At 46.6% G+C, this 27,966-nt stretch overlaps 1 protein-coding gene across 1 annotated transcript; it reads right to left on the reverse strand.

Moving 5' to 3' along the window:
- Positions 1-1,083: 1,083 nt before the first annotated feature.
- On the reverse strand, positions 1,084-27,957 carry TKTL1 (transketolase like 1). The gene is made up of 13 exons (XM_030851898.2): positions 27,824-27,957; positions 23,039-23,156; positions 19,398-19,495; positions 17,589-17,780; positions 17,380-17,507; positions 15,967-16,160; positions 12,705-12,866; positions 8,582-8,738; positions 6,931-7,061; positions 5,140-5,223; positions 2,786-2,885; positions 2,537-2,656; positions 1,084-1,256 (listed from the first exon to the last, which is right to left on the reverse strand). The coding sequence occupies exons 1-13, from the start codon at positions 27,955-27,957 to the stop codon at positions 1,084-1,086; spliced, it is 1,791 nt and encodes a 596-aa protein (XP_030707758.1).
- Positions 27,958-27,966: the final 9 nt, after the last annotated feature.

Raw genomic sequence — 27,966 nt, forward strand, 5'->3', positions numbered from 1 at the left:
CAGCTCGAAAACAAGAGGGCTCAGGACTCTTCGGTTATGGCGGGCGGGGGGGGGGGGGCGGCGGGGCGCTGCGGAGGCGGGGCCTATCTTTAATTTACCTGGCAGGTATTTTCTTCTTGTATTCCAGGCACATGGCTTACATGCTCAGAGCGAAATTAAGGAGTCAGCTCTGGGCTGGCTTTTCAGGCTGTATACTGTCCTCTAGTGGTGCATCTCCTGCCCAGTACCATTTCCAGGGCTTGTTAGGGGACTTGGCTCTCTGCTGGTTTAGATAACAGCTCCTTCCTCATTTAGGATTTTATCAAGGAGAAACCAAATTACACATACAAGGCACAAATGCAATAAAGCAGGCAGCCGGTTTGTAATTGCTTTATTAACATTAACTAGCATGCTTAGCAGATGAGTACAACTGAGATGACAGTTTGGTTTGGTCACTAGGCAAATGAGACATTTCTGAGACCTCCCAGGAGAGTGCCGTGTGGGGACTAGAACGGGTTGTGTCCTCTCTTCACAGAACCGTCACTGCAAGCAGCACAGGACATACTAGGAGCTTTCCCTGCTGCCCCACAGCCTCCTCACGGAAGAGGGGAGATGAAGGCAAACCCCAGAGGAAATTCTAGGGCAACTGCAGCCACACAGTACCTGGGAGGCCACAGGTAGGATGGCAGCCGGCGAACTGAACTGGGACAGCAGCGCACAGCGTGGCGTACAGTGCTGCCAAACCTGGGCAACTGCGGGCTACAACTCAATTCGCATTTTCTTTACTCATGACACACATTTAAGAAACTGTTACCTTATGTTGGTCCCCAGCCCAGTTATCTGTAGTCTCATCAGAAAATTTTTTAGGTGGTTGTTTTGTTAGCTATTCTGTCACTTAAAACCTTATCTTATAACCCATATTTATGATTCAAAGGTGACAGTTACTCTTGTATACGTAGTTATGGCTTAACAGGAAAGTAGTTAACTGGCTTTGCTTTTAAAAAGAATAAAGCGCAACAATATAGATTTAAGTAATGGTTTGGCAATCAGCATAAATGAAAGGTAAAGAGGCCAGTCTTTACCTGCCCAAAGCCAACAGCTATTTTAATTCATTAAAATACACTTCACAGCCACTGTGATTTGTCTGGCACTGATTCCAAACATACTGAGCGGCTCATTCGGCTTTTCGCTCCGAGGTGCTCCTGGCACTGCCAGCTGATGGACCAGGATATCAGGCACCATGGATACCGCTGCACAAACAGCCTCCCCGATGCCACCTGGAGAAGCAAGGGACATTAGGCTCTGCTCTGGAAACAGCTAGTCAGCCTTAAATCCCCATCACATAGAGGCCTTTGAATTTGTGGTTCCCAGGGAAAAATATCTTTCACTGGCCGTTGATTCATGAACAACCATTCCCTGGCTGACCAGAAGCATTCTCGTTCAAAAGTGCAGGTCTCCAAATTGCTCCCAGCCTCACTTACGGCAGGGGCTCTTTCCACTGGGGCTCCAGGGATGCAGGCGTCTGTGGAACTCAGATTCTCAAAGCTGTCAGGAACCTACGAACTGGATGCCGGCTTCGGAAGGGCCGGCTTGCAAGGCTGGCCCCGGGGTGGTGCCCGGGCAGTGGGCTGGTGCGAGTGCCCTGCATCAACAAGACACTTTCCCTACTGATAAGGGTGGTCCCTGTGCCTGGACTCTGGCACCACAGGGTGGTTTAGGGGGCGCACCTGCTTTCCTCTGGGAATCGGGAAGTTTGGCACGTGCCGGGCAGCGACCAGCCCTCAATGAAACCCGGGGCGCTGAGTCTCGAGTGGGCTCCCTGGGTCTCCAGGGAGGCATCTGTCACTGCCGGAGAAGGGAGAGTGCTCGGCTGGCCCCTCATGGGAGGGAGAGGGGAAGCCGAAGGTGTGGGGTTCTCCACCCCCGACCCGCGTCTTCTGTCCTTGGGGGTGCTGGTGCATGCCCTGTCCCTGTCATCAACCTCAGCCGGGAGGGCACTGGAGTGCTTTCCTGCAGGTCACGGGGTGTTCTTGGGGCCCCTGACACGCAAACACATGAAGCTCCCCACTCCCTCCTCTGCCCCACCTGACCTTCCCTAGCCAAACACTGCCCAGCCCCCTCTCCCTGGCCACACTTTTCCTGCGTTTGCTGTGTTCTCTGCTTGCAAGGCACCATTGCCATTTTTTTGTGGGGGGCAAACTATTAATCATTCAATACTCAAGAGCAACTGTGAAGCTTCTTATGACGCCTCCCCTCACAATGCCAAGTTAGACACTCCTCTGCACTGCCACTGAACCAGCTACCCGGGGACCAGGCACTGCACACTGTGCTGAGCACACACAAACGAGGATGGGCATGGCCCCACCCTTGGCCAGCCAGTGTAGGCGGGCAAGAGATCCTATACCCATACCGTCGCAAAGAGCGAGTAATACAGGTTGCTGGGTGAGTGGTTGGCTGGAGGTGCTGCCCACGATCATGGCACACCTCTGGTCAAGGAAAACAAAAACACGCTGCACCAAAGCAGACTTTCAAAGTGGTCCCCAAGGCCTGCACACACCTTCTGAAGAGTGATCCTCCACTGTGATAATCTGGCCACCTGTGGCTTTTGCGTTGGAGATGACGGTGGCTGCATCCAGGGGTTTAACAGTAAACAGGTCGATGACGCGGATAGAAATATCTGGAGAACAGAGATAACCAGCTTGGTGTATGAAGCAGACTCAGAATAAAAGACAGATTGGGGCACACAGGCAGCCCGAGTCCTACCACTCCCAGCTTGAACTTCAGCATTCAGCAACAACCAACTGACCTTCTTGCTTAGAAAGATCATCGGCGGCTGCTAAGGCTTCGTGCAAAGTCACTCCAGCTCCAACAACTGTGAGCCTGTCGTTGACACTGTTGCGGACGACCTGGTGTTGCACCCACAAAACAAAAATGCTGTGCTTACTACACACAGAGTGTGTCTCAAAGTGGAGGACCCTCTGCTACAGTGCTCTCCTGAGCCTACCACTTTCACCCCTTAATAGCTCACTATAAAAAAGGCCGAGTCAGCACACTGACCAACAAGGACATATTCTTTTTAATAAGCCCCACTTCGTGTTTGTTTAACAAACTCACCTACTTTTCCTCAGGATTCAAGATGCCAAATTACTAAGTTCTTTTACAATATGTATGCAAAATGACCCTTTAGCAAAGCAGGTGGATTTCCAACTGGGATGTGAAAGGCTGAAGGCCGGAAGCGAGTTGTACAGCCCATCTGCTCCAGAGCATGGACTCACACCCACCAAGGGGTCTGAAAAGGCACCACCTCTGGACTGCTTGAACATCTTGTGGGGCACTCACACAGGATGGACTCCGATCATGAACATGCTAATGGGGACCATTTGGAGGCATTTTTGAGGTGCATGCCCAAGTGCCCCGTGAAGCCTGTGCATCAGTGGACCCCTTCTGTGGCTGTGGAAAGCAAATCTCAGAGCAGGAGGAACTCGCCCAGGGCAGGGCTGAGACCAGCAGCCGGGCCCATCTGCCTTCAAAGCCCATGCTCCCAACCACTCGCTATTCTGTAAGCAGACAGGGTTCTCTGCTCTTTTTTTCATCGTTTTGTTTCCTCCAAAGTCACCCAACCAAAGGCATCTGGAAGTCTGCATTGCATTCCTCTGTACAGATTTTGCTGTAGCTTAAGAACCACTGCTGACTACAGATATTCAGGGCTTCAAACCACCCATCCCCATTCTTCGAGAATGTTCTAGCGTTTTCACACACACACACACACACACACACACACACACTCATGTATAGATACATACATATACACACATACATACACACACCTACGCCCCCCTTTGCAAACCCAGCCCTTGAATTATCCGTGGCATATTATCATACACGTATTAACTCACATCAGGAAGTTACTTCATTTTGTCAGGACAGGACAAACATCAGGGGGGGAAAAAAGAGAGATATGAGAAAGCTTTGAAAACCATATGACTATCACCAAGACACACTCCCCACCGCCCCTGGGGGCAAACATATGGCTTTGAGTTAAACATGGGAGTCAGGGAACAATAGTGTGAACGTGTAGTTCACATTGCAGTGAATAGTACAGCTTTTCCATTCAGCGGAATGGAGCTATGGGGGACTACTGACTGCTCTGGGTACACCTGCTCTACTGTGGCACTAAAGCCATCCCGCGCTCATTCACTCATTCTGAGCACTAGCCGCTGTGAATTCTGGAGCAGCCTAGCCCTTAGCAATCAAGTTGGAAGTCACCTATTACTCTTCAAGAGTGGCTATCAGTCTTTCACATACTTAAGGAGAGTATTAATGATGTTCTAAAAGGCTTATAAGATAAAGACAGGACAGAAAACTTTCCTATGCAGTATGATCTCAACTAAGATATACACATATATATATACGTGTATATAGAAAAAGCCAGGAAGAAAATGTGCCCAAATGTCTGTAAGCACTGCTCTCTAGGTGGTGGGCAATCACTTATTTTCTCCACAGACGCTGCTGGTTTTCTGCACGCACAGCTCCGACAGGCAGGCACACAGACGCCAGGTCGCCGTGGGGGCTTGAATCCTGGTCTTCCTGAACACCTTCTCTGGCCCTCAACTACAAAACATGGCTGGTTGCTAACAATCTGTGCTTCTAGGGCTTTCTCAAGGATACAGGAGATAGGAGGCACCTTGCAATGCCAGCCTTTATCAGCAGGCCTGGGGGCGAGGCCACAATCCGTGTGAAAAAACAACCTCAGGGTCACACAATGGCCAGAGGCAAGATGGTTCATATTTGTTTGTTATATTCCTGGCCTTGGACCTGCAAAACCAGAACCTAACAGATATACTATTCATCTGAAATGGGTTCTATTATTTTGTTTAGCTTGAGGCTGTGATAAGGTACAGCAAAGCAACAAGTTGTTACCAGCTTATCTTTAAGGGCTCAACAAAGAGACTCCTTTCAGAAAGGAGAAAAGTTCAGTTCAGGCTGATACTGGCAGAATGTTCCTTCCTGAAGAAAAGCAGGCAAAGGTCACGAATTTTTTTTAAAGTAGTGCAAAGAAAGAATGAAGCGTCAACTGTGGATGTCTCTAGCACTGGCTTCAACAAGAGTGCTCTCCTCATGAACTGATACTGGAAGACACTGGAGAACTTAAGGCCTTACCTTGGCCCGTCCAATCTCAAAGATTTCATCTGGGGTGTAAATAACTGCAGTTTCTGGCCGACTGATCCGAATGTAGCACATCCCCTACGGTGTAAATGAACACCAGAGCCACAGTTTAGAAAATCAAACTAAATTTCCAACTAATAAACCTCAAAAAGAAGTGGGGGAGCACCTAACAATTCTTTGTACTAATAACAAAATGTGCCTTTTGGAGTGAGGGCCAGCTGTCACGGGGTCAGGTTACTACGAAGGACCCTGCTGGGTGCCCTGTGACGAGCCCTCCACACTGTGCCGGCTCACCCATGTAGGAAAGCTTTCTCAAATATAAATCGATGTGTTGTGTCTCCACAGAACATAAACGTGGGGCAGGAGCACTGACTCACCTTGAATAGAAAGCCTACAACACATGGGAAACAACTTTTGTCCCAACAGCTTCTAATGCTCCATCCTCAGAAGTACCTTAGACACCAGAATCTAAAATGACTATTTCTCCAACAAAAAGATGTAAATACGTTTTTTATCACCTTGAACATATAAACAGGAATGTAAATGAATACTCAAATGTCTAGAGTATTTGTTAATTTACATACATATTTAAATCATACATGATAAACCAATATATGAATTTAGGAACACTGATTCCTTTTGTTCATTTACATGTTATGAACTAGTTCTATTCGGTGTATTTTTATGAGGTACAATTGACTTAAGTGGAGCATGCCCTGAATTCTGATAAGTTATACACCGTGTAACCATCTCCTGAGTCTGGATAGCATTTGCACCTGCCCAGAAAGTTCCCTCATGCCTCTCTCCCGTCACTCTCCCCACCCAAGAAGCAACCTCTATTCTGATTTCCGTCACCACAGCTTTGTCTCTTTTGAACTTCCCACAAATAAGATCCTGCAGCACACAAGATTGCTCTGTACATGCAAGGACATAAAACAATGTCTATGATATAGCAAGTAGAAAAATCCAGAACTATGTGTGAGGCCACTTAGGTTTAAAGGAAAAAAGTCAAAGAAACTCATGTCTCTAACACGTTGGAAATGCTTGGAACGGAACTTGCACAACCCACCCCAACTGTGCCCAGGGTTGCCCGTGCAGGGGCATGGGTGTGTGCAGGGCTGCAGGGTGAGGTGAGTCTGGCGACCGCTAGCTAGAGTGGTTAGAAAGATAAAGATTCTGTCCCGTAGCCTCTGCTGCAGCTGGGTTCTGGACAGGAGTTAGGTTGTGTCCATCTGATGCCCTTGGGTGAGACTTCAGGAGGGGCAGGCAGGGCAGAAGCCAGACTTGTACCCGTCTCAGCTGTTTCTGAGGGTGGGACAGGGCTGGGAACCCCAGGGTTTGTCTACAGTGGCCTCCCGCTGGCAACTGTCCAGTTTTCTGATATCACGAGGTGGCAGCTGCACGGGTTGTGTCTAAGGCCAGCACATGATGGCTTGTCGCTGGAGCCCACTTCCGTGGCCCTGCCAAGGGCTCCCTGTCTCAGAGCCCCAGAGCACTTCCTCCTTCTTGACCCAAGTCCCACCCGATACAGGTCATCAGGGGTTCGAAATTCTTCTGCACTGTTTTTTACAATGCGAATGTATTCATGTTCTTCGTGGTTCATCACCCTTTTTTGGGGCAATGGTTCTACTTTTAAAAGGAATCCTACAACCAAATTTCCTATAACGAATATCTATCTTCTTTATGCTGAGAAAAAAATGGGAAAAAAAATCAAACCATCAGTACCAAACTAGCATCAGAGCCCAGAAACATTTTCTGTCTGCACCAGTGTCCCCTTAAAAATACCTTGGTATTGGCCGCCAGCAACACAGCATGCTCCGTTGAGATGGCATCGCTTGGATAGAAAATAGTGCAGTTCGGAACCGTTCGGAACATGGCCAGATCCTCCAGGGCCATCTGGGAGGGGCTGTCTTCACCTGAGAAAGCAAAGCCATAGGCCAACAAAAAGATGAGCCTACTCTCTGTCAGTCAAGCAAGTGTGCTGGCATGGCGGCCACCATCGCAGCACACGCCACTGCCACACTCCGCATGAGGCTCCTCACTGACATTGCTAGCAACATGGCATAGGGCCTCTTCTTGGCCCCAAGCCTCGCCAACACCTGGCACACAGTCACAGTGCTGCTGCCCTAAGTGACCCAACACTCCTCCCTGAGCACCAGGCCTCTGGCCCTGTTCTCTTCTCCCTAGGAGGGCCCCCTCAGACTCTGTCATTTCTTCTCTGCTCTTCTACCTTCTCCATCAAGAGACTAAAGTTTTCAGACTCAAATGGTCTCATTCATTTCTCATGGCCTTCAAAGTAGCTGAGCATTACAGAACATAACCTTTGGGGTGCCCTCGGGGTGCTGCTGGAACTCAGGGGGCCTTCGTGTGTGGGGGAAAGAAACTGTGGAAAGAGAAAGCCCAATGTACACTAGGGTGGCCTAGCTCTTGCAGCTAGGAAGGGAAGTGTCACCGTGTACACTGCCTGGCCTGGGACTGCTGTCTCTCCTCAGAACCCCAGCTCCTCTGGGCTGGACCTAGAGCCACTTCTCCACTTAGCTGAGTTGAAAACTTACTCCTCACCCAGCCCCAGGCAGAGAGCCCAGACCCCCTCTCTCCTTGCTCTCTTCCCCTGCATCTGGCCCATCCAGAGACTTCTTAGCCAGTCCTGCTCTCCCAGGAAGTCCCCAAGACGACACCCAAACATGCACTTCCAGCTCTTCCCTCCAGCATGTGGCAGCGAGTGCCCCATCTTTCTAGACTCCCCATTTCTGTCATCCACGGACACGACTCCCGGATGTTTCCCAGGCAAGAAACCCCTGGGGACTGGGGTTTTGCTGTTCTTGCAGTCTGAGACTCCTCCTTCTGTCAGCAATGTTGAAATCTTTCTTCAGGTTCTCACAGATTCGCCCGATTTTCTATCCACTGCTAACACACACCTCGGTCCTCCTCCTGGCTCCCGTGTTTCCCACAGTTTCCATGTAGCCCATCCACGGTTAATGCCCATGTGTTGGGTGCCTCGAGGTTTCCCATTCTGTCCAAGCAGGCTGCTCGGGCCAGCAGAGCCCTGGCAGGCTGTGCTCCTTGCTTTGCTGTGCCCATGCTGCTCGTCCCCACTTAGACTAAGGCAACCAGAGAGCAGTAAACAATTCGGTGATGCCAGGGTGACCCAATCCCTACCTAGTATGTGGTTTGACAAAGAAGAGGCACTCAGGACAGATAATTATTTCTTGGTGACAGAAAAAATGGGCACTTTTCAGTAATACCAAGAGGTCAGCTCAAAAGTTACCCAGAGTGTCTGGAACTTCTAGAACATGACACGGCTTTTTTCAAAAAGGAGGTTACGATAACCGAACATTATGGAACCTTAAGTACGCCGGCAGTTCAATCTCTTACAGGCTAATCTTTCTCTGTAAAGGAGGAAGGCGATTAAGATGACGGCATTGAGGACTCATACCTATGGATACCCCGCAGTGGGACCCAATAAGGTTGATGCTGGTTCGAGAGATGGCTCCCATCCGGATCTGATCAAATGCTCGGGTCAAAAAGGCAGCGAAGGTGCAAAGAAAAGTAACCATCCGACCACGGGTGGCGCATCCCAGTGCCACGCTCACCTGCAACACAAAGAAGGTGAATCAGAACGCTCCCGGACCCCACTGCCCCTTCCGTTCCCCAGCACAGAGTGTGGGGATCTCAGGGAAATCTCTACTCTGCACCCTCTCACCTTGCCACCCCTCCCCCAGGCACCTACCTGGGAAAAACCCAAACCTGGCAAATCCACGGTGTCCCCTGAATGCTGCCAGAAAAGAGAGGAACTGCAGTGCTAACCCTGCTCCTTCAAATCCAAGATGTGGAAGCTCGGGACACTCAAGGCCGCCCTGCAGTCCCCGTGGGTCTCCTTCCTATTCTCTTCCCCTACCTTCTGTCCCCTCTCTCCCTGCCCCTTCGCATGCTTCCCCTGGGCACTTCCGGGGGCAGAGAGGGGAACAACGGAGGCTCTCCTATCCCGTCCCCACGTCCCCACCGTGTCATTAGGAGACGGGACAGACCAGTACCTACTTGAGGCCCCCACTTGCCCACCCTGCTGAGCCTCATCCTTCTCCTGCTTCCTCAAGGGCACCTCTGGCCGTGCAGTTACCCCTCCCCTCCCGCGTCTCCCCAGTCTCTCCCTCTCGGATCACCGCGGTGTGTGCTAGCGTCTTCCACCTTGTCCTCCCGCCCCGGGTGGTGCCCTTCGCCTATGTTCTCCTTCACAGGAAACTTCGCGCCCTTCCCCATTTCCCACTGTCTGCCCGTTCCCCTTCATCTAGGCTGCCATTCCCTGTGAGGGACCCAGAAGCTGCCAAATGCAGAGGTCACCTGACCCTGTCTGCATCATATCTGACCTCTCGGGAGCCCCCAGCACTACAGACCACCCGTCTCACTGAACGCTGCTTCTCCTGCCCAGGCTGGTTCTGCTGGGCGGGGCACCTAGACTGAGTCCTGGGGCTCGGGCCACACTCCTCCTCATCTGTGCCCTCCCCGGGAACCAGCATATGGTCCCATTGTGTCACTCTGATGTGCTTGATGCTAACCACCCCTCCCTCTCTCTATTCTTCACCTCCCCTGGAACGCCAGGCTCACATACCCTGGCAGGTTTCAAACTGGAAGATGAACATCTTGGGGGTAAACAAAGACCGTCCAAGGGCAACATGGCCGTGGCTGGTCTCAACATCAAGATCCTTGACTCCCACGTCTGTCTGCCAGCAAAAGGGCCCAGGGCCTACTTCCCGCTGTCTCCCTGATAATCGCCTCCCAGTCACTGACTGCCAAAAGGCGCTCTCTCACCCACATCGGGTCCTTCAGTCGGGCAACATCCTGGAGTGTAAGAGCTCCGGATCAAAACAGAAAGGACAATTCGAAATAATCATAGCAGCCTTGAGAAACTACAGAACTCAAAAGGTTGGATAACAAATTCTTTTTTAAGTCAGGGGTTTTCCAATTCTTTTAACAAAACTGAAAGAGAACCTAATGCAACTGTCAACCCTTTATAAATAATTTTGCACCGACAACTGTACATGAAAGATCACTGTGTGATTTTTGGCTTATAACTGGGAAGGAATTCAAATGAATTGAATGATGTTGCCACAACAAAACTCTTTCCCTTCCCATCACCTTATTTATGTAAACAACATCTCTTTGCACTTACATCATTAAAATACGAATAGATTTTGTTCTGAAACTCGCCTCATTCTAGCTTTAAGTGTACTTAACCAATGCTACACAAGCTAATAATTATAACTGTAGCTCAATCCAGAAGAAAAAAAATTGTAATGCTCCAAGGCCTATGGACATAGGAAAATTTTTAAAAACTATCAGCGTATATGCATATTTTTATTGCAGAAAAGAGCTGTCAATAAAAGGCTTTCCTGCATAAATATATTTGGGGAAGCAGAACGGAAATAAGAATTCAAGTAGAAAAACGGATTTAATTTCTGACAAAGAGAGCCTTCATGTAATTGGATGATTTGAGTATTAAAGTGTCACAAATTTCAATATACGGGAAATTATATCCTTTGCATCTACTTAAATCTGTGATGAAAAATTTAGATGCTAACTTAAAGCTAGGCAGAAAAATATCTAGTTTAGAAAAACACATTCAGCAGTTTGGAAAGCAAACACATTTGGAGATAAATGATCTATCCTCTAACCTACCTGGCACCCCCATCCCCATTCTAACAGGTACCCTGACCCCCCCACCCCAGGGCCCAAAGAGAGCTGTGTTCCCAAAACCCATTCCTCCCCCAGTCTTGTCCATCTCAGGAAGCGACACTCCTCTGTTCCCAAGTGCTCTGGCCTAAGCCCTAGTGCCAGCCTTGGTTCCTGCCCTGACGCCTACCCCATGGCATCCTGCCGACTCTCCTGTCAAAGCTGATTCTGGATGAGTCTGCTTCTCTCCAACCCCACAGCTACTGTCCTGGTCCAAGTCGCTATCTCCTGTCACCTCCCCCACTTCCCCCAACAAGCTATTCTCCACACCGGCCTTTCTTTCTGCTCCCTAAACAGCTCAGATTTGGGCATGCCACAGAGCTAGCTGGGCCCTCTGCTGGGAATACCGTCCCCCCAAGATCTATGCATGACTGACTCCTTGTCACTTAAGTCTCAGCTTAAATGTCACGTCCTCTGAGACCTTGCTCCTGACTGGCCCTAGTCATGCTACCACTGTAGTCACCAGTTTCACCCAGTAGCACTGGATACTACCCACTTGCTGGCTGCTTCTTTATTCATTTTTTTCAGTTGCTGATTGAAAGAATCAATGAGTTAGGAAGCAAGCTTTTTGATAGGCGGCTTAATTCAGAAAATTATGAATTGTATTTTTTTCCATTCAAAATGGAAACAGCTTACCTTAATGAGACCCACAGAAAAATGTACATATTCTTACAATTGCAATGACCTACTTTACTGAACAGGGGGGGCTTAAATTCCAACACTGACAGGGCCAGGGAAGCACCGTGAACAAATGAGCGGGCCAGCAGGATGCAGGGACATGGTGAGCTGGCTGTGGACCCCCATCTAAATGGGGCCCCTGCTTGGCTCCAGCTAACTGGTGGCAGGCAGGAAGGAATGTCGTTCCAATGTTGCCAGATCTTCCCAATCTTCAAGAGAATCCAGAAATTTGGATTCCATATAAAATTTCCTGACTTTTAAAAGCTGGCAGCTGGGACTTCCCCGGCGGTCCAGTGGTTAAGACTCTGTGTTTCCAACGCAGGGGGCGCGGGTTTGATCCCTGGCCGGGGAACTAAGACCCCACATGCCACATGGTACAGGCAAAAAAAAAAAAGCTGGCAACTAATTTAAAATATTTGTAAATACTACTTGTTCCAAATACAATATCTCTGGTGGTCACGTAAGGCCTGCTGGCCCACAGATTTCTGGCCAGTGCTGTTTTTGGCCTCTACGATGTGAAGGTACATGTGCGCTGACCTCTGCACTGGCACAGAGCTTTACAAGTCAAGGCGTTTACTTGCACAAACTCCTTTCTCTCTCTTGAGGGGAGTGTGTGCAGATATGTGCATGCATAAGAGACTCCTGCATTAACGTCATCCTGGGAAGAGACTGAAGCACAGATAAGCAGAACAGCTCTACCTAAGGCCACAGCACTACTGACATTCTTGAGGCTGCAATTAGGGCAACATTTGAATATCTAGGATATATTAGGCCCCATGCAACAAGGTGGAAAGAAAAACCACAGTCCCTTGTAGCTTTCACTCTATTGGCCTCTGGGATGTTGTAGGATTGCCTGGTTGTGGGATGGGCAGGGCAGGAAGAGTGGGGTCACCTAGAGCTACCAGGGAGCTGTGCATGCTTTAGGCCTGGAGGCCTGAGGGCAGATGGCTGGAGCCCCTCCCTGCAGTCCTGGAAGTCACCCCTCAGACTCTGCCGGGCTGCTCTGTACTTGTTTCTCCCGACACTTTTTTCCTCCATTTCCTTTGCTTTTATAAGTGGAAAGAAAAACTGTAACCCAGCACAGGCCTCCTATGTCTGGTGGGCCACTGTTTGTCAATGAGAAGGCTCCAGATGGATGTTCCCAGCATACATACCATGCTTTGCTCAGAAGAACACTCAACGAAGTGCTCAGGGTGTTCCTTCTTGAATATGTCAGAGAAGGTGGAGTTCTTGCTGTCACCGTCCAGCACAACGACTCTGTCATTTGCACGGCCCAGCTTAGCCAGGGCCAGACCACATGCTTTCCGAGTAGCTATCTGGAAGTTAAACAGCAGAGTTTCTTAGAATGGGTTTAGAAGGAAGGTGAATTGGTAGAATTATAAATTGTCATCTACCTTAATGAAGAAAGAAAATTTGTGATTCACCAATAATCTCCTTTAGGGTAATAAAAAAGGACTGCTAGCCAATCTTAAATCCATACTTGGCTCACTGGGTATCAATTTCCCCCAAATAAATTTATTCTTCTGTCCCATTCCTATAGTTGATTTAAAAATTTAAATTTCCCAAAATGCAAATGCCTCTGTGAGTGTTTAACTATAAAACTGATGACACTCACTGTAAATATTAAAATGTAGAACTTTAGAAACATAATACAAATAATAAACAATTCCATTAGGATATTGTTTGAGATTGGACTCAACCTATGGATTAATTTAGGGGAGAACTGACATCCTTACAATATTGAGTTTTTCTATTAAAAAAAACAAGGTTTGGCATTTCCTCAAAGAGTTAAACAGAATTACTACGACCCAGCAATTCTACTTCTAGGTATATACCCAAGAGAAAAACACATCTACACGAAAGGTTGTACACAAATGTTCATTGCAGCATTATTCACAATAGCCAAAAGGTAGAAACAACCCAAATGTCCAGCAACAGATGAATGGATAAATAAAACATATGATATACCCATAAAACGGAGTACCGCCACCCCATGGATGAACCTCGAGAACACAGTGCTAAGTGAAATAAGCCAGACTCAAAACTTCGCATATTATATGATCCCATTTACATGAAATGTCTGGAATAGGCAAATCCACAGACACAGAAAGTAGATTAGCAGTTACTAGGGGCTGGGTGGGAATGGAGAGTAACTGCTAATGGGTATAGGGTTTCTCTTCGGGATGACGGAAATGTTGTAAGATCGAGTGTGGTGATGGTTGCACAACTCTGTCAGTATGCTAGAAACTACTGAATTGTACATTTCAAATGGGTAGATTATATAGAAATCTATAGCTTTATATATCTTTATTATCTCAATAAAGCTGTTATTTAAAAAACAAGGTTTGCCTCCTCATTTATTTGTCTTTGTTCATTCATCTAAACACTCTTAAAAATATTTTTTAAAACAGGCAATTCATGTAGATGAGTACAAAAGTCAAGTTATGAAAGAATATCGAGTGAAAAGGCCATCTTCCTCCCACTCTCCCAGCTCCTCTCCCCAGAGGGAAGGGAAATGACAGGTTTGTGTAGCATCCTTTTGGCAATGGTCTACTCACAAATACTTGGTGAGCATCTCATGCACACAAGGCATGTGAGCTTCTTTTAGGACTATAGTTTTATAAGTATCTTAACATAGACCTTATATACTTAAGTTTATTTTTAGTTATTTTAGTTTTTACTGCCACTGTAAAAGGGATAACCTCTCCATTTTATTAATATAAGAATCAATCTTTGCATATTAGTTTTGCTACAAGCTCTCTTTCTGGACTCCTCTTATTTCTAACCATTTTCTGTCGATTCTCTTGGGCTTTCCAGACATACAACTCTACCACCTGCAAAAAGGTTTGCCTTTTCATTGTCAGGACTGAGTCTTTTATTGTTAATGATCATAATTTCTCCCCTCCTAATACTGGTGAATGATATGCATTACTAATTTGAACTTCACTGATTCATATACTTCTTTAAGGTACTGAGTTGAGACCGGCGAACATTTTATTTAGAATTTTTACATCAATATTCATAAGTGAGGTTGGCCTGTAGTTTTTTCCTTTGGGATAGCACTATAACATTTTGGCTTCATAAATGTCTTTTTCCATATTCAAGAAGGTTTGAAATAGCCTAGGAATTCACCTATTCCTTGAAGGTTAAAATTAAGTCACTCTTGCAACTTAGTGAGCCTGGCACTTTGGAGGTATATAACTCTTGGACAGTTTTCTCAAATTTTTCTATGGCTGTTGATCTACTTAAGTGTTTTGTGTCTTTTTAGTCAATTTTGGTATTTTATGTATTCCTAAAAGAGGTCCATTTTTTTTTTTACAGGTTTTCATACCAATTAGCATAGTTTTCTCAAAATTCTGTTTTCTGCATCTGTGGTTGTCTCCTCTAGCGACTAATTTTATTCATTTATGATTTTCATCTCTTTAAGTAGGCTAGATAATAGTTTGTCTACTGTATTAGTAATTCAAAGAGCCAACTCTTTGATTTGTGTATTAATGTGACTTCTTGTTCTTTAATTCATTAACTTTTTACGAACTGGCCTGTTTCCTTAATTTTTCCTATTAGTAAAATATGAAAAGCTTCCAAAAAATGAAAAGCTTCCATAATCCCACCTACCTTACAGACATAAACACCTCATCATAATCAATGCTGCAATTGACATTCATTCTATTCTGCACACCTGCACAGGTGTTTCTGTAGGATAAATTCCTGTGAGTTGCACTGCTAGTTTGAAGGGTATGAACAGCTAAAGTGTTAGCGCGTATTACCAAAGTACCCTCTGTTTATATGTACTTTTCCCTTATTAATAGCATTCTTCTGCTTTTAAATTTGTTTTCTAATTTCTCAAATAGTCAATTCATTTATTTTACACCCATATTACCAGGCTAAGAAAACGTAGGTAACACTCAAAATGTCCCCAAATAAATAAATATTTCCTTCCTCCCAGGCTCGCCACCTTATTTCCTTAGGTTGTGAAGACCCTGCATACTTTGAATACAAAAGTGGTAACTAAAAGCAGAAAGGCTTTATGTTCAGGGTTTCGTGCCTAATTTGTTTCCTTTTTGAAGAACTGGTCTTTGATGAATTGACGTGTTTCCTTGTGTAATCCAGGGAATAAGCCCAACAGATCAATCCAGCCAGGCCCCCATCCTTTGAGAAGACACAGAAGCAAGCAAAAGTTGCATAGCAATGGACACAAATAAGCAGCGACTGACTGGTAAGAAAATTCAGACCTGAGTTAAGTTTGAAATCAAAGAATAAATATCAGAAACAGTAAAGGAGAAGGTAAATCCATATTTGTTGCTTATAATCTTTAGTTAAATATCACATCACCTAACAATTTATTCATTCCTGGAGATCAGAGTAAACAGAGTCCTCTGTATTTAGGAAAAGCAGAGAAAAAAGCAGTTTGCCTACCATGTCACCGACATTGTAAGCAGGTGGAGAGGTCATTTCTATATCTGTGATGTTGATTTGAGGTGAGTCTTCAACAGGGGGTTTTGGGTTAAGCTTCTTCTTGGTCTGTATCTGGCTCTCAATTAGTTTGATAATTGTTTCCACTCTTTCTTTTGGCATTGACCTTTCATGGCAATTTTCTGCATCCTCAACATCTGCAACCCAATGGATAAAACACATTCATTCCCTAAGTACCTAATGAGCTCCTATTTGGTCATCTGAAAGACATCCAGATGGAGAAGATGTCAGCCACAGAGTAAAAACCTGGCACAGGGGGCCTGAAATAGTACTACAGTCGCAGCAGACAGCCTTGACAAAGGCCGAGAGGCTCCTGAGGGGGCCACTGGCCCATGTGCTGGTGAATGGAGGGGAGAGAGGGAGATGAGGCTGGACAGGCAGAGCAGAGCATGGAGGATCTTATGGGTATAAGGAGTTTGAGTTCTGTCCAAAGCAAGATGGGAAACCACTGACGGGTTTGGAAGGGGGATGGTGACTGATCAGATCCATGTTGTAGAAGGGTCACCACAGCAGTCATGTGGGGGCTGGCTTGGGGAGACTGCAGTTAGGGAGAGATGACTGGGCCTGGGCAAGAGAGATGGAGAGGAGCAAACAGACTTGAGACGTATGTCAGGAGCAGAATCAATCAGAATCGATGACAGACTGGGTATGTGTGTAGGGGGCACATAAGGGAGAGGTGGAGGCAAGGACAATACCCAGGTTTCTTCCAGGAGCAAACTGGTCCAGTCATCATTTACTGAACGGGGGTACCAGAATAAGACTGTATTTTGAGAAGGAGTCATAGAAGAGTTTTATTCTAAAATGTCAACACTAAAAACACACCAGGAATCACACCTACTGCAACTATTTATACTTGAGATGAACAACTTCAGATGTCCACTTTGAAATCTGCAAGAAGACTTTCAAAACCCCCTCCCTTCCCCGACCCTCAGTTCCACAGTTACCTTTCCCAGAGGCGCTGCTTTACTAGTGGCCTGTGTGTCCTCCCAGGTAGCATGGGAACAGGCTAGGGTGCTCGCAGGCACATACACTCATGTTTACGTATTTGCTCACGCTCAGCCCCCCTCTGGCTCTGCACTCCCGTGGAGATGGCTCCCTGCTGGTCGTCTAACTGACGGACTATCCTCTCAGCCACTCCCTCGCGCTCGCTTGCTGGGGGTCTGGGCTTCCTCCCCCTTGCCCTGACCAGATCTGCTATCTACAAGCATGAAAAAGAGCAAAAGCGCTGGGCGCACGTCACAGGCATAATCACCGTGCATGAAGTCAGCTGTCTGCCCAGCTAGACTAAGCCTCTCTCCACCTCATACGCTAGGCAGGTTTTTGATAACCACAAGCAGGAAAGCAACACTTCCTTACGTGGCATGCCGTGGCCCCTGAAGGTCTTGGCAACTACAGCAGTGGGCTTGCTCTTCACTTGAGCCGCCTGCTGGAACACATGGCACAGTGCCTCCACATCGCGGCCATCCACCACGAAAGTACTCCATCTGTCAACCGAGAAGTGGGCCAGGTTAGAAGGCGAAGGGGGGATGGGGCAGAAAGAAGGTGCCACAAAACAGGACAGTTACCCAAAGGCTTCACAGCGCTTCTGAAAGAGGTCTACACAGTGCTCGAGGGGCTGGGTGCCGCTGTGGCACAGGTGATTCACGTCAAAGATGGCCACGAGATTGTCCAGACTGTAGTGGGAAGCAAAGGCCATGGCCTCCCAGACGGAGCCTTCCGAGGACTCGCCATCTCCAATGAGGCAGAACACCCGGTAGCTGGGGCAAGCCAAGAGATGTTAGGACCCTGCCTGGGGCTCCTCTGGGCGGCTCAAGCAAATATATTTCATGGAGAGAAACAAAGGAGGAGACTGAAGCAGCTGCTTCAGACCTAAGACAATTTTCCTTGTCAACGCTGCCCAAATGCCACAGCTGAGGAAATGCAGCTTTAAAAGCTTGGGCCTCACGACACGGGCTGCACCTTTGGCTAGTCTTCTCATTCTAGCTGTAAAAGTAATTTCTACATTCTTCTGCCACTCCTCTGGGCCCAACGAATAAGAGAAGATGGGGAGAAGGCAGCTCCCTTAAATGCCCAAACGTTTACATATATGGTTTCTTGATAAGCTCCATGTTAAGCACTGCTACCTTCTATTTCTGATCTTACAAATTTATATAAAATAATAACAATCAAAACATCCGACCTCAGGAGCGTTTGTTCTGTTATAAATATTAAACTCCTCCGCAGCAGAAACATGAAATGTTTAAACCACTAAAACACAACCCAGACCCCCCAAAAATGCTATAAATGAAGTATAAAAATAGTGATTAACCACAGGATAGGGACTAACAGAGGCAACAGTGAGAGATGCAAAAGGTCAACTGTGGAGGAAGCACAACAAAGTGCCTCCAGAGGGGCCACCTGGGCTGGAACCTGGGACTGAGGGGCTGCAGACTCAGGCACGCTGGGTGAACCATGGGAGTAGAACATGCACACCATCATGGCCAACCCTGAGCCCCCCAGGATCCTCCATCTTGCTGCTCCTACATCAGCAGCACCTGGGCACACACCCCTGCAAGAAAGGCATGGATCTGCCTGTCTTCAGGAAGGTGGACCATTCCAGAAAAAGAGACCTTTGATTAACATGTAGGGGTCCCCAATGGAAAGGCAAATACACCATCTGTTCACTCTATAGTGAACCTCACTGAGATATGGGAAACAGGAAGATGTATCTCTTAGTAAAAACTTGAATCCTAGGACTTCCCTGGTGCTCCAATGGCTAAGACTCCATGCTCCCAATGCAGGGGGCTCGGGTTTGATCCCTGGTCAGGGAACTAGATCCCACAGTGCTGCAGCTAAGACCTTGCATACCGCAACTAAAGATCTCGCATGCCGCAACTAAGACCCAGCGCAGCTAGCTAAATAAACAAACAAGCAATAAATAAATGTTTAAAAAAAACTTAGACTTGAATCCTAATAAACTGTTTTCTTTCTTTTTAAAAATATTTATTTATTTATTTTGGCTGTGCTGGGTCTTAGTTGCAGCATGTGGGATCCTACAGTTGTGGCATGTGGGCTCATAGTTGCAGCATGCGGGATTCTTACTTGCGGCATGCATGTGGGATCTAGTTCTCTGAACAGGGATCGAACAGGCAGAGCATTAGGGAAGTCCCTAATGAACTGATTTCTATACTGCAGGCAGCACTTAGGACCCAAAAGGAGATGCTAGAACAGCATCATGAAATATGATTTCTTTTTACTCCTTGAATACTTGGTAACCTGAACTTTTAACACAATCACTGTCTTCCCAAACTAATAAGCGATAAATAAAGCCAAAGTGCTGGGGGAGGGGGTCGGGGGGTGGGAACAGTTAAGTGGTTTCTGGGTAAGCGCCTTACCTGGCCTTGTCAAAGTACCTGCCAGTATATGCCATCCCACACGCGATCCCCAGTCCTTGCCCCAGCCATCCAGTTGCCACATTAACAAACGACAGTCTCTGTAAGAGAAGGGACCAAATGAATCTACACACCCTCATGCACCCCAAAGTGTCAGATCAACGTCACAAAGACAACAGAGTCACACGTAATCCAGCTGGTGAGGGCAACTGGAGCTCTGACAACATAGAAGTGGGAAGCTTCTGCACACAGCAGCCTAAACAGAGCCCAAGAGCAAAGCAGAAAAAAAATATAAGCACGAGTCTTGCCATTTCCACAAGACCTTTTATCTAGTTGTATACAGACCAGATATTCAATGTTTTTGGAGAATATGGACTCTTAAATAGAAACTAGAAACACTGAAGAAGATTTCAATTTCCCTGGTTTGTAAAACTCAAGTCAACTGAGATTTGAGAAGTGGTGATGTAGGAGGTTATGCTAGAAATAAATCACTTTCTACCACCGCTCCATTTATCCCCACTGACCTGCTTGTACGCACAGGCTATCACTGTCCCATGGAGAGAATGTGGCCCTATGAGGGCCACAAGGTGGTGCCAATGCCAAAGGTCTGCTGCACTAAGGCCTCACTCACTCCCAAGCTTCTGAAGAGATATCAAACTTATTCAACACTTCCGCTGCCACCATCTTGGCCTGGCCACAAACATCTCTTGCCTCTGTCAGAGCAGTGGCCTCCCTGCTTCCCTCCACAGTCGTTCTCAACACAGCCACCAGGCGGAGCACGATAAAACCGAAGTCCGCCCCTCAACTGCTGCGGAGAACTGTCCAAGGTCTTGTCATCTAACGTCAAGTAGGGCTCAAGTTCTTGCAGTGGCCTGTTCACTCCAGACCCCCATCACCTCCCACTGCTCCGGGTGCCTGGCCTCCTGGCTGTCCTTTGAACACGCCACGCACATGCCTGCCTCAGGGTTTTAGCAGGTGTGGCTCCCTCTCTGCTGAGTGCTCAGTGCTTGTGCCCTCATGCCCTCCAAGTCTCTGCTCACATGTCAACACCAAGGCTTTCCTGGACCATCTCTTTCACCTAGTACCTGCCCTCCACTTCCCTTGGATACTCAGCCCCATCTGACATGCTATTTCTGGATTTGTTTCTTGTCTGCCCCCTTCCTCCATTCAGATGTCAACTCCATTCAGAGACTGGTTTGTGTTCTCACTACCACGATGAGTGGATGGTACTTGTTCGTCTCAGATTCCTCTCCTGTTTTGCTCCACCCTACTGTTCTGCTCTTCCTGGGGCTCCTGACCTTCCTTAACTTTCTCTACGTGCTTTGTGCCCTCACAGATTCCTGTTTTGCATCTCTAGCCCCAAGAACTGTCCCACTGAAGTCTCTCTTGACAACGTCGCTAGCTTAGTCTTTCTCCTTACAGCTCCTATTTTACTCCTGTAACAAGCTCTGGCTCCCAGGTGCCTTATGTGCCCTTGGAGCGAGCCTGCGCTCTACACTCAGACCAACTCCACTTCCCCCCAGCTTTAACGCGGGGGACAAGTAAGCCCACTTCCATAAGGCTTTGCTCTCTGGGTATGATGGTGAGGAAAGCCCCGTTCAGGAAGCAAGAGGCTGTAGGATTAATTGAGAAGATTGATGGGGCATCAACATGATGTCTGGTATGGTGGAAGCATGCCAACATGGGTTCCCTTTCCTTTCCCAAGAATCATTTCGCTGTGGGGGGGACACTCACAACTGGGGGCCAATAATAAAGATGCACACAAGCTGCTGAAGGCACCCAGGAAAGAAAGCTTTCTCTTCCTGGTGGTACTTCTCATCTTTGTCCTGACACAAAGTATGCTTCAAGAACAAATTTACAAGAAGGCTTTTTGGTTACTTCCCAGGCCTCCTTGGCTAAAGAAAACAAAAGAGCTGATAAAACAAAAACTAAGGCCTGGGTGGTGGACGGAGAGATCATGAGCACCTCAGTCAGTGCCATGGCCAGGCCTTAGCCAGCGGCCTCCTCATGCAGCTGTCTACATAGACACTCCTGCCCCGGGAGCACAGATTATGGAGACCCTGGCTTCTCGGCCTCTAGCAAATCCATTTACTCCATTCCCAACCAGAGCCAAGATGGACTATGCTCCTGAGTGTTTTCTTTTTTTAAAAAACTAAATTTATGGGCTTCCCTGGTGGTGGAGTGGTTGGGAGTCCGCCTGCCGATGCAGGGGACGCGGGTTCGTGCCCCGGTCCGGGAAGATCCCACATGCCGCGGAGCGGCTGGGCCCGTGAGCCATGGATGGTGAGCCTGTGCGTCCAGAGCCTGTGCTCCGCAACGGGAGAGGCCACAGCAGTGAGAGGCCACCAGGGAATTCCCACATCTTTCCCTTTTTTTAAAGTAAAGCTCTAAACACCCATACTTTGTTTGTACACCTATAGTTATTCAGTTTTTATGATGAAGGAAATTCAAGCTTACAGAAAAGTTGTACAAATAGTACAATGAAGTTCCATATACTCTTTACCTAAATTCGTCGACTATTACTAATGGACTTCGTTTGCTTCATCTCTCTTCCTCTACACACACGTTTTATTTATCCTTTGCCAAACCTCATTTGAGATTATGTTTTAGACACCAAGACAAGGATCACAACTACGGCTCCAGGTATGCCTATACTCTGCCTCTGTCTTTACTTCCCGCTGCCCAGATCTGGGGTTTCTATTTGCACATGTCGTTCTACCAGTTGAGCTTTAAATGCTTTGCTCAGAACACAGCAAACTTTCAGACAGCATCAAAAGAGCTGCTTGTTCTTCTAGATCGACCTTGCTTTTAATATTTCTTTTCATTCCTGTCCCCCAATGTCATGAGGTATCTCGTACTATAGCCTAATGAGAAACTCCTTATTGGTATCAGGTCAGATATGCAGAGAAATGGAAGAGAAAGCTGATGGACAGGTGGGACATCCCTCCAAATCAAGCTCAACGTTCCTCGAGTTCAACAAGTTGGATTCACTCATGTGGCCCTCCTCTACCCAGGTGGCAGAGGATCGGAGCAGCACAACCCTGACAAGGGGGGCTTTAGTGGGGTAAAGTGAGGCAACCATCAAAGGAAAAGAAGGACTGCCAGCTGCCACAAGTCCTCCTTCCCACCACGCAGCCCTCACTAGAACACCTTTTAGATCTTTATGAGGTGCCATGGTCTGAATGTTTGTGCCCCCTCCCCAGAATCCATTACGTTGAAAACCTAATGCCCAAGGTGATAGTATTAGGAGGTAGCAGTCTTTGGTTAGTGATTAGGTCATGAGGGCAGAACCCTGAAGAGTGGGGTTAATGCCCTTATAAAAGAGACCATTTCTCCTTACATCACACGAGGATACAGTGAGAAGTCTGCCACCAGGAACAGGGCCCTCACCAGAGCATGACCATGCTGGCGCCTTGATCTTAGACTTCTAACCTCCAGAACTGTGAGAAATAAATTTCTACTGTTCATAAGCCACCCAGTCTCTGGTGTTTTATTATAGCAGCCTGAACAGATGAAGCCATGAGGCAAAGAGAGAAGCACCAAAAGGATAAACAGAGGCCATTTCAGGTCTTGTTGCCACATGGTGGCTTTTAAAATGAGTTCAGGAACCAAGTGTCTGAGCATGGGTTCTTATGCCAGCTTACCTTGGAGAGGACGAATCTGTCATTGTTCGGGTTCTCCGGGTCCGTGAGTTTATACCTCATGATGTAGAACAACAGCACGGACATGATCTCAGATGCACTGCTGCACAATATGGGGTGGCTGAAAGACAGGGCACAGGTCGTTTCTCACAGGCAAGTGACTCACCAGGGACACACACAGTGCATGAGGAGGGCTTTCAGCACATGGTCTCCTCAAACTGGAAGCAGCAGTCATTTCTCCCAGCCTGAAAGAATCCAGCCAAGGGAAAGGGATGCTGGGCCACTGCCCACCAAGTTCACAGCTTTTAAGGATGCTTTGAGGCCCTGGAACCTCACAACTCCTCTCCCTGTAGGGAGCAAGACCACACAGACCAGCCCCCTTCTATCAGTGGAGCACCGGCATACTTGGGGAAGTTCGCCTGGTGACTCTGTAAGCATTTGAGTGTCATTTCACTTGTATGAATTCATCTGTGATATCATTAATCAGAAATTTCACAAAGCAGAAATAGACCCACACGTATGTGGTCAACTAATTTTTGATGAGGGAGCCAAGAATACTCAAGGCAGAAAAAACAGTCTCTTCAACAACTGATACAGGAAAAATTGGATATTCACATGTAAAAAAATGAAACTGGACACCTATCTTATACCACTCACAGAAATTAACTTGAAATGGATTAAAACTTAAACGTAAGACCAAAAACCATAAAACTCCTAGAAGAAAAACATAGGCACTACACTACTTGACCTGAGTCTTCATGAGGATTCTTTGAATCAGACACTAAAAGCAAAAGCAAAAGCAACAAAAACAACAAACAAAAACCAAGTGGGACTGAACAAAACTCTTCATGGCAAAGGAAACCATCAAAAAAATGTAAAAGCAACCTACTGAATAGGAGAAAGTATTTGCAAATCACATATCTGATAATGTGTTTATATGGAAAATATATAAAGAAGTCACACAATTCCATAACAAAACAACAAAAAGTCCTCTTAAAAATGGTCAAAGGATCTGAATAGGCATTTCCCCAAAGAACACATACAACAGGCACATGAAAAGGTGCTCAACATCACTGATCATCAGGGAAATTGCAAGTCAAAACCACAATGAGATATCCCCTCACACCTATCAGAACGGCTGTCATCAAAAAGATGAGTTAACAAATCTGGCAAAGATGTGGAGGAAAGAGAACCCTTGTGCACTGTTGGTGGGAATGTAAATTAGAGGAGCCACTATGGAAAACAATATGGAGGATCTTAAAAAAAAAACCAACAAACAAACCACCATATGATCCAGCAATTCCACTACTGGGAGTATATCTGAAGAAAATGAAAACACTATGTGGAAGAGATATCTGCACCCCTACGTTCACAGCAGCACTATTTACAATAGCCAAGCTATGGAAACAACTGAAGTGTCTGACAGATGAATGGACAAAGGAGATGTGGTACAGATATATAATGGAACATAATTCAGGCACAAAAAGGAAATTCTGCCATTTATGACAACATGGATGGGCCTTGAGAACATTATGCTAGATGAAGTAACTCACAGAAAAAGAAATACTGTATTATTACACTGTGGAATCTAAAAAAAACCCCAAACCCAAACTCATAGAAAAAGAGATCACCAGATTTGTGGTTACCAAAGGTGGGGGTTGAGGGGAGGAGGAACTGGATGAAGGTGTCGAAAGTTACAAACTTCCAGATATAAAATAATTAAATACAGGGCTTCCCTGGTGGCGCAGTGGTTAAGAATCTGCTTGCCAATGCAGGGGACACGGATTCGAGCCCTGGTCCAGGAAGATTCCACATGCCGCAGAGCAACTAAGCCCATGAGCCACAACTACTGAGCCTGTGCTCTAGAGCCTGTGCTCTGCAACAAGAGAAGCCACAACAATGAGAAGCCTGCACACTGCAATAAGGCCCCTGCTCACCACAACTAGAGAAAGCCAGCGTGCAGCAACGAAGACCCAACACAGCCAAAACAAACAGACAAACCCACAAAACTCCACAAATAAGTAAATAAATTTTAAAAATAAATAAATAAATACTTGGGATGTAATATATAACAAAATGACTATAATTAACACTGCTGTATGACATATTTGAAAGTTGTTAACAGTAGATCCTAAGAATTCTCATTACAGGGAAAAAACATTTTTCCATTTTTTGGTATCTATGAGATGATGGGTAATAAATAAACTTACTGTATTTATCATTTTACAATATATGTAAGTCAAATCATTATGCTGTATACCTTAGATAGTGCTGTGTGCTCAATTACATCTCAATAAAACTGGGAAAGAAAATTTTAAAAAAATCCAACAAAGAAAACGCATTCTACTTCCTAAAATGAATTTCTTTTAGGAAGTGAATGGTCAGACCGAGAAGTTTCTCGTTGTGGTGTAACTTGAGGCCCTTATAGAATGAAGAAACTGCTGCTCTTAGAAAGCAGCCTGCATGGGAGTCCAGACAGTCTGCCATTAATTAATAAGGGGAGGAGGTGGCAGGGCAGAGGACAAAACCAACTCCCTAGAGCCCTGCCACGCCCCAAAAGTCAGAAGCGTAACATTTTAAGCCCAGCTCATGTGTATTAATAATCTCCCCTTTCAAGTTTCACAATACAGAAAATGGAGAGTTAAACCTCTTGCCTTTGCAAGTATCCCAAGTGGATAATTTGGATTTAAAAGCTGTTACGGATCTCTTGAGAAAATGCAAACTGTTATTAATTTTGAAGGTGAAGGGAGCAAAATGAAAATGTAAAAAAAAAAAAAATCCAAAACCATGCAGGTCTTAAACTCACTGACATTGCCTTTTTAAAGTTATAGCACAGGCTGGAGAACAAAACTTAAAAAAGATATCACACAAACTATTTTATCTGACCAGGACAGGGTGAAGTTAGAAGTCAGTAATAGAAAGAAAATGGTAAAATTCACACATTTGTGGGAATTAAACAACACACTCTTATAATAACTTTAAATGGGGTATTATACATAAAAGCATTAAATCACTATACTGTACACGCGACACTAATGTAAGAGTCGACTATACTTCGATTAAAAAAGAAAACAACCTTCCCCCACAACGCACTTAAACGAACAATGGGTCAAAGAAACTTCAAGAGAGTTGGAAAGTATTGAGACAAATGAAGAAGAAAACATAAGACACCAAAATTTATGGGATGTGGCAAAAGCAGTGACAAGAGATAAGTTTATAGCTGTAAATGTTTGCATTAAAAAAGAACGATCTCTGGGAATTCCCTGGTGGTCCAGTGGTTCGGACTCAGCGTTTTCACTGCAGTGGACACAGGTTCGATCCTTGGTCGGGGACCTAAGATCCCGCAATCTGCACAGCGCGGTCAAAATAAATAAATGAATAAGTAAATAAAACTTAAAAAAAAAGAACGATCTCAAAGAAGAAAACCTAACTTCACAACTTAGTAACTAGGAAAAGCAGAACTAAACCCAAAGGTATCAGAATGGAAAACGTAATAAATATTATTGCAGAAATAAAAGACTAGGAAAGCAATGTAGAAAATGAACCAAAACAAAAGCTGGTTCTTTGAAAAGATCAACAAAATTAATAAGCCTTGGGCTTCCCTGGTGGCGCAGTGGTTAAGAATCCGCCTTAACCCACCAGGGTTCGAGCCCTGGTCTGGGAAGATCCCACATGCCGCGGAGCAGCTAAGCCCATGCGCCACAACTACTGAGCCTGCACTCTAGAGCCCGCGAGCCACAAGTACTGAGGCCCGTGCGCCTAGAGCCCGTGCTCCACAACGAGAGCCCTGCGCACCACAACGAAGAATAGCCGCCCCCCCCAAGCCCGCACGCGCGGCAACGAAGACCCAACGCAGCCAAAACAAAAACAAAAACAAAAGCCTTTAGCTAAAGTAAGGAAAAAACAGAAAATTACTGAATTTACTAAATCCGATTTGAAATTACTAATTACATTTCAGGAATGAAAGTAAGGATATAACCACCGATTCTACAGACATAAAAAGGACTATAAAGGACTGTGAACAATTGTACGCCAATAAATCAGTTAACCTAGAAGAAATTTTTAGAAATAGAAAATCTGAATAAACCTACAATAAGGAGATTGAATCAGTAGTCGAAAAGCTCCGTGACAAAAAAAACACTTTGAACGTGATGGCCTCGCTGGTGAATCCTCAATCCTCCTCCAACTTTCCCCAAAAACTGAAGGGAACACACTGAAACTCACTCTGGGGCCAGAACTGCCTCCACACTAAAGGCAGACAAATACCTTCGGGGAAAACTGACGGCTGACATCTCTCACGAATACTGACGCAAACATCCTCGACAAAACACCAGCAGAACCAACAGTCCCCTTTCGCTCCGATTCCTACTCGCCTATTACTTTCTTCTAGGCTTTATTTCCTTAACTCCACGTCCTGGGTCGGGACCCTGGCGTCGAGGACAACCACTCACACGGAAAACGCCGGGCCGCTCCCGCTCCCACTCTAGCCGGGCGGACGCAGGCGCTCCGCCCGCCGGCCCGCGTCCCGGCTTCTCTCCGCGAGCAGGAGAGGCCGGAGGCCCTGGGCCGCCACCGTCGGCCGGCCGCGGGCCAGCGAGGCGCGGTACCTGAGTACGTGGCCAGCGGCGGCCACGAGTGTGCGGGTGGCTGCCAAGCCCTGAGGGCCTGAAATGGGGCCACTAAATAACGAAGCGCACCCCGCCCCCGACGGCTCCGTTCAACTCTCTCCCCGGCCGTCGCCGCAGGGCCGGCCGCGCAACGACCGGAGCTTCGACCAGGGCGCCGTACCGAAAGCCTGAGGCGCAGAGGGTCCTGATGGCGTGGAGGCGCAGGCGATTGGCCATGTCTCGCAGCACCTGCAAGATGTCCTCGTCAATCTTGGCTTCTTCCGCCATCGTTCCGCTCGCCTCCTGTTCAGCCATAGCTGAGAT

Source organism: Globicephala melas, chromosome X, assembly GCF_963455315.2.
Source record: "Globicephala melas chromosome X, mGloMel1.2, whole genome shotgun sequence".
In the NCBI taxonomy this organism is placed as follows: domain Eukaryota; kingdom Metazoa; phylum Chordata; class Mammalia; order Artiodactyla; family Delphinidae; genus Globicephala; species Globicephala melas.

Coding starts and splice junctions, on each gene's coding strand:
- TKTL1 (XM_030851898.2), bottom strand. CDS start 27,957: ATGGCTGAACAGGAGGCGAGCGGAACGATGGCGGAAGAAGCCAAGATT. Junction 19,496..23,038: donor ACAGATTCGTCCTCTCCAAG/GTAAGCTGGCAT, acceptor CTTCTCTTACAG/AGACTGTCGTTTGTTAATGT. Junction 16,161..17,379: donor CAGGGGCCACGGCATGCCAC/GTAAGGAAGTGT, acceptor ATTGGGTTGCAG/ATGTTGAGGATGCAGAAAAT.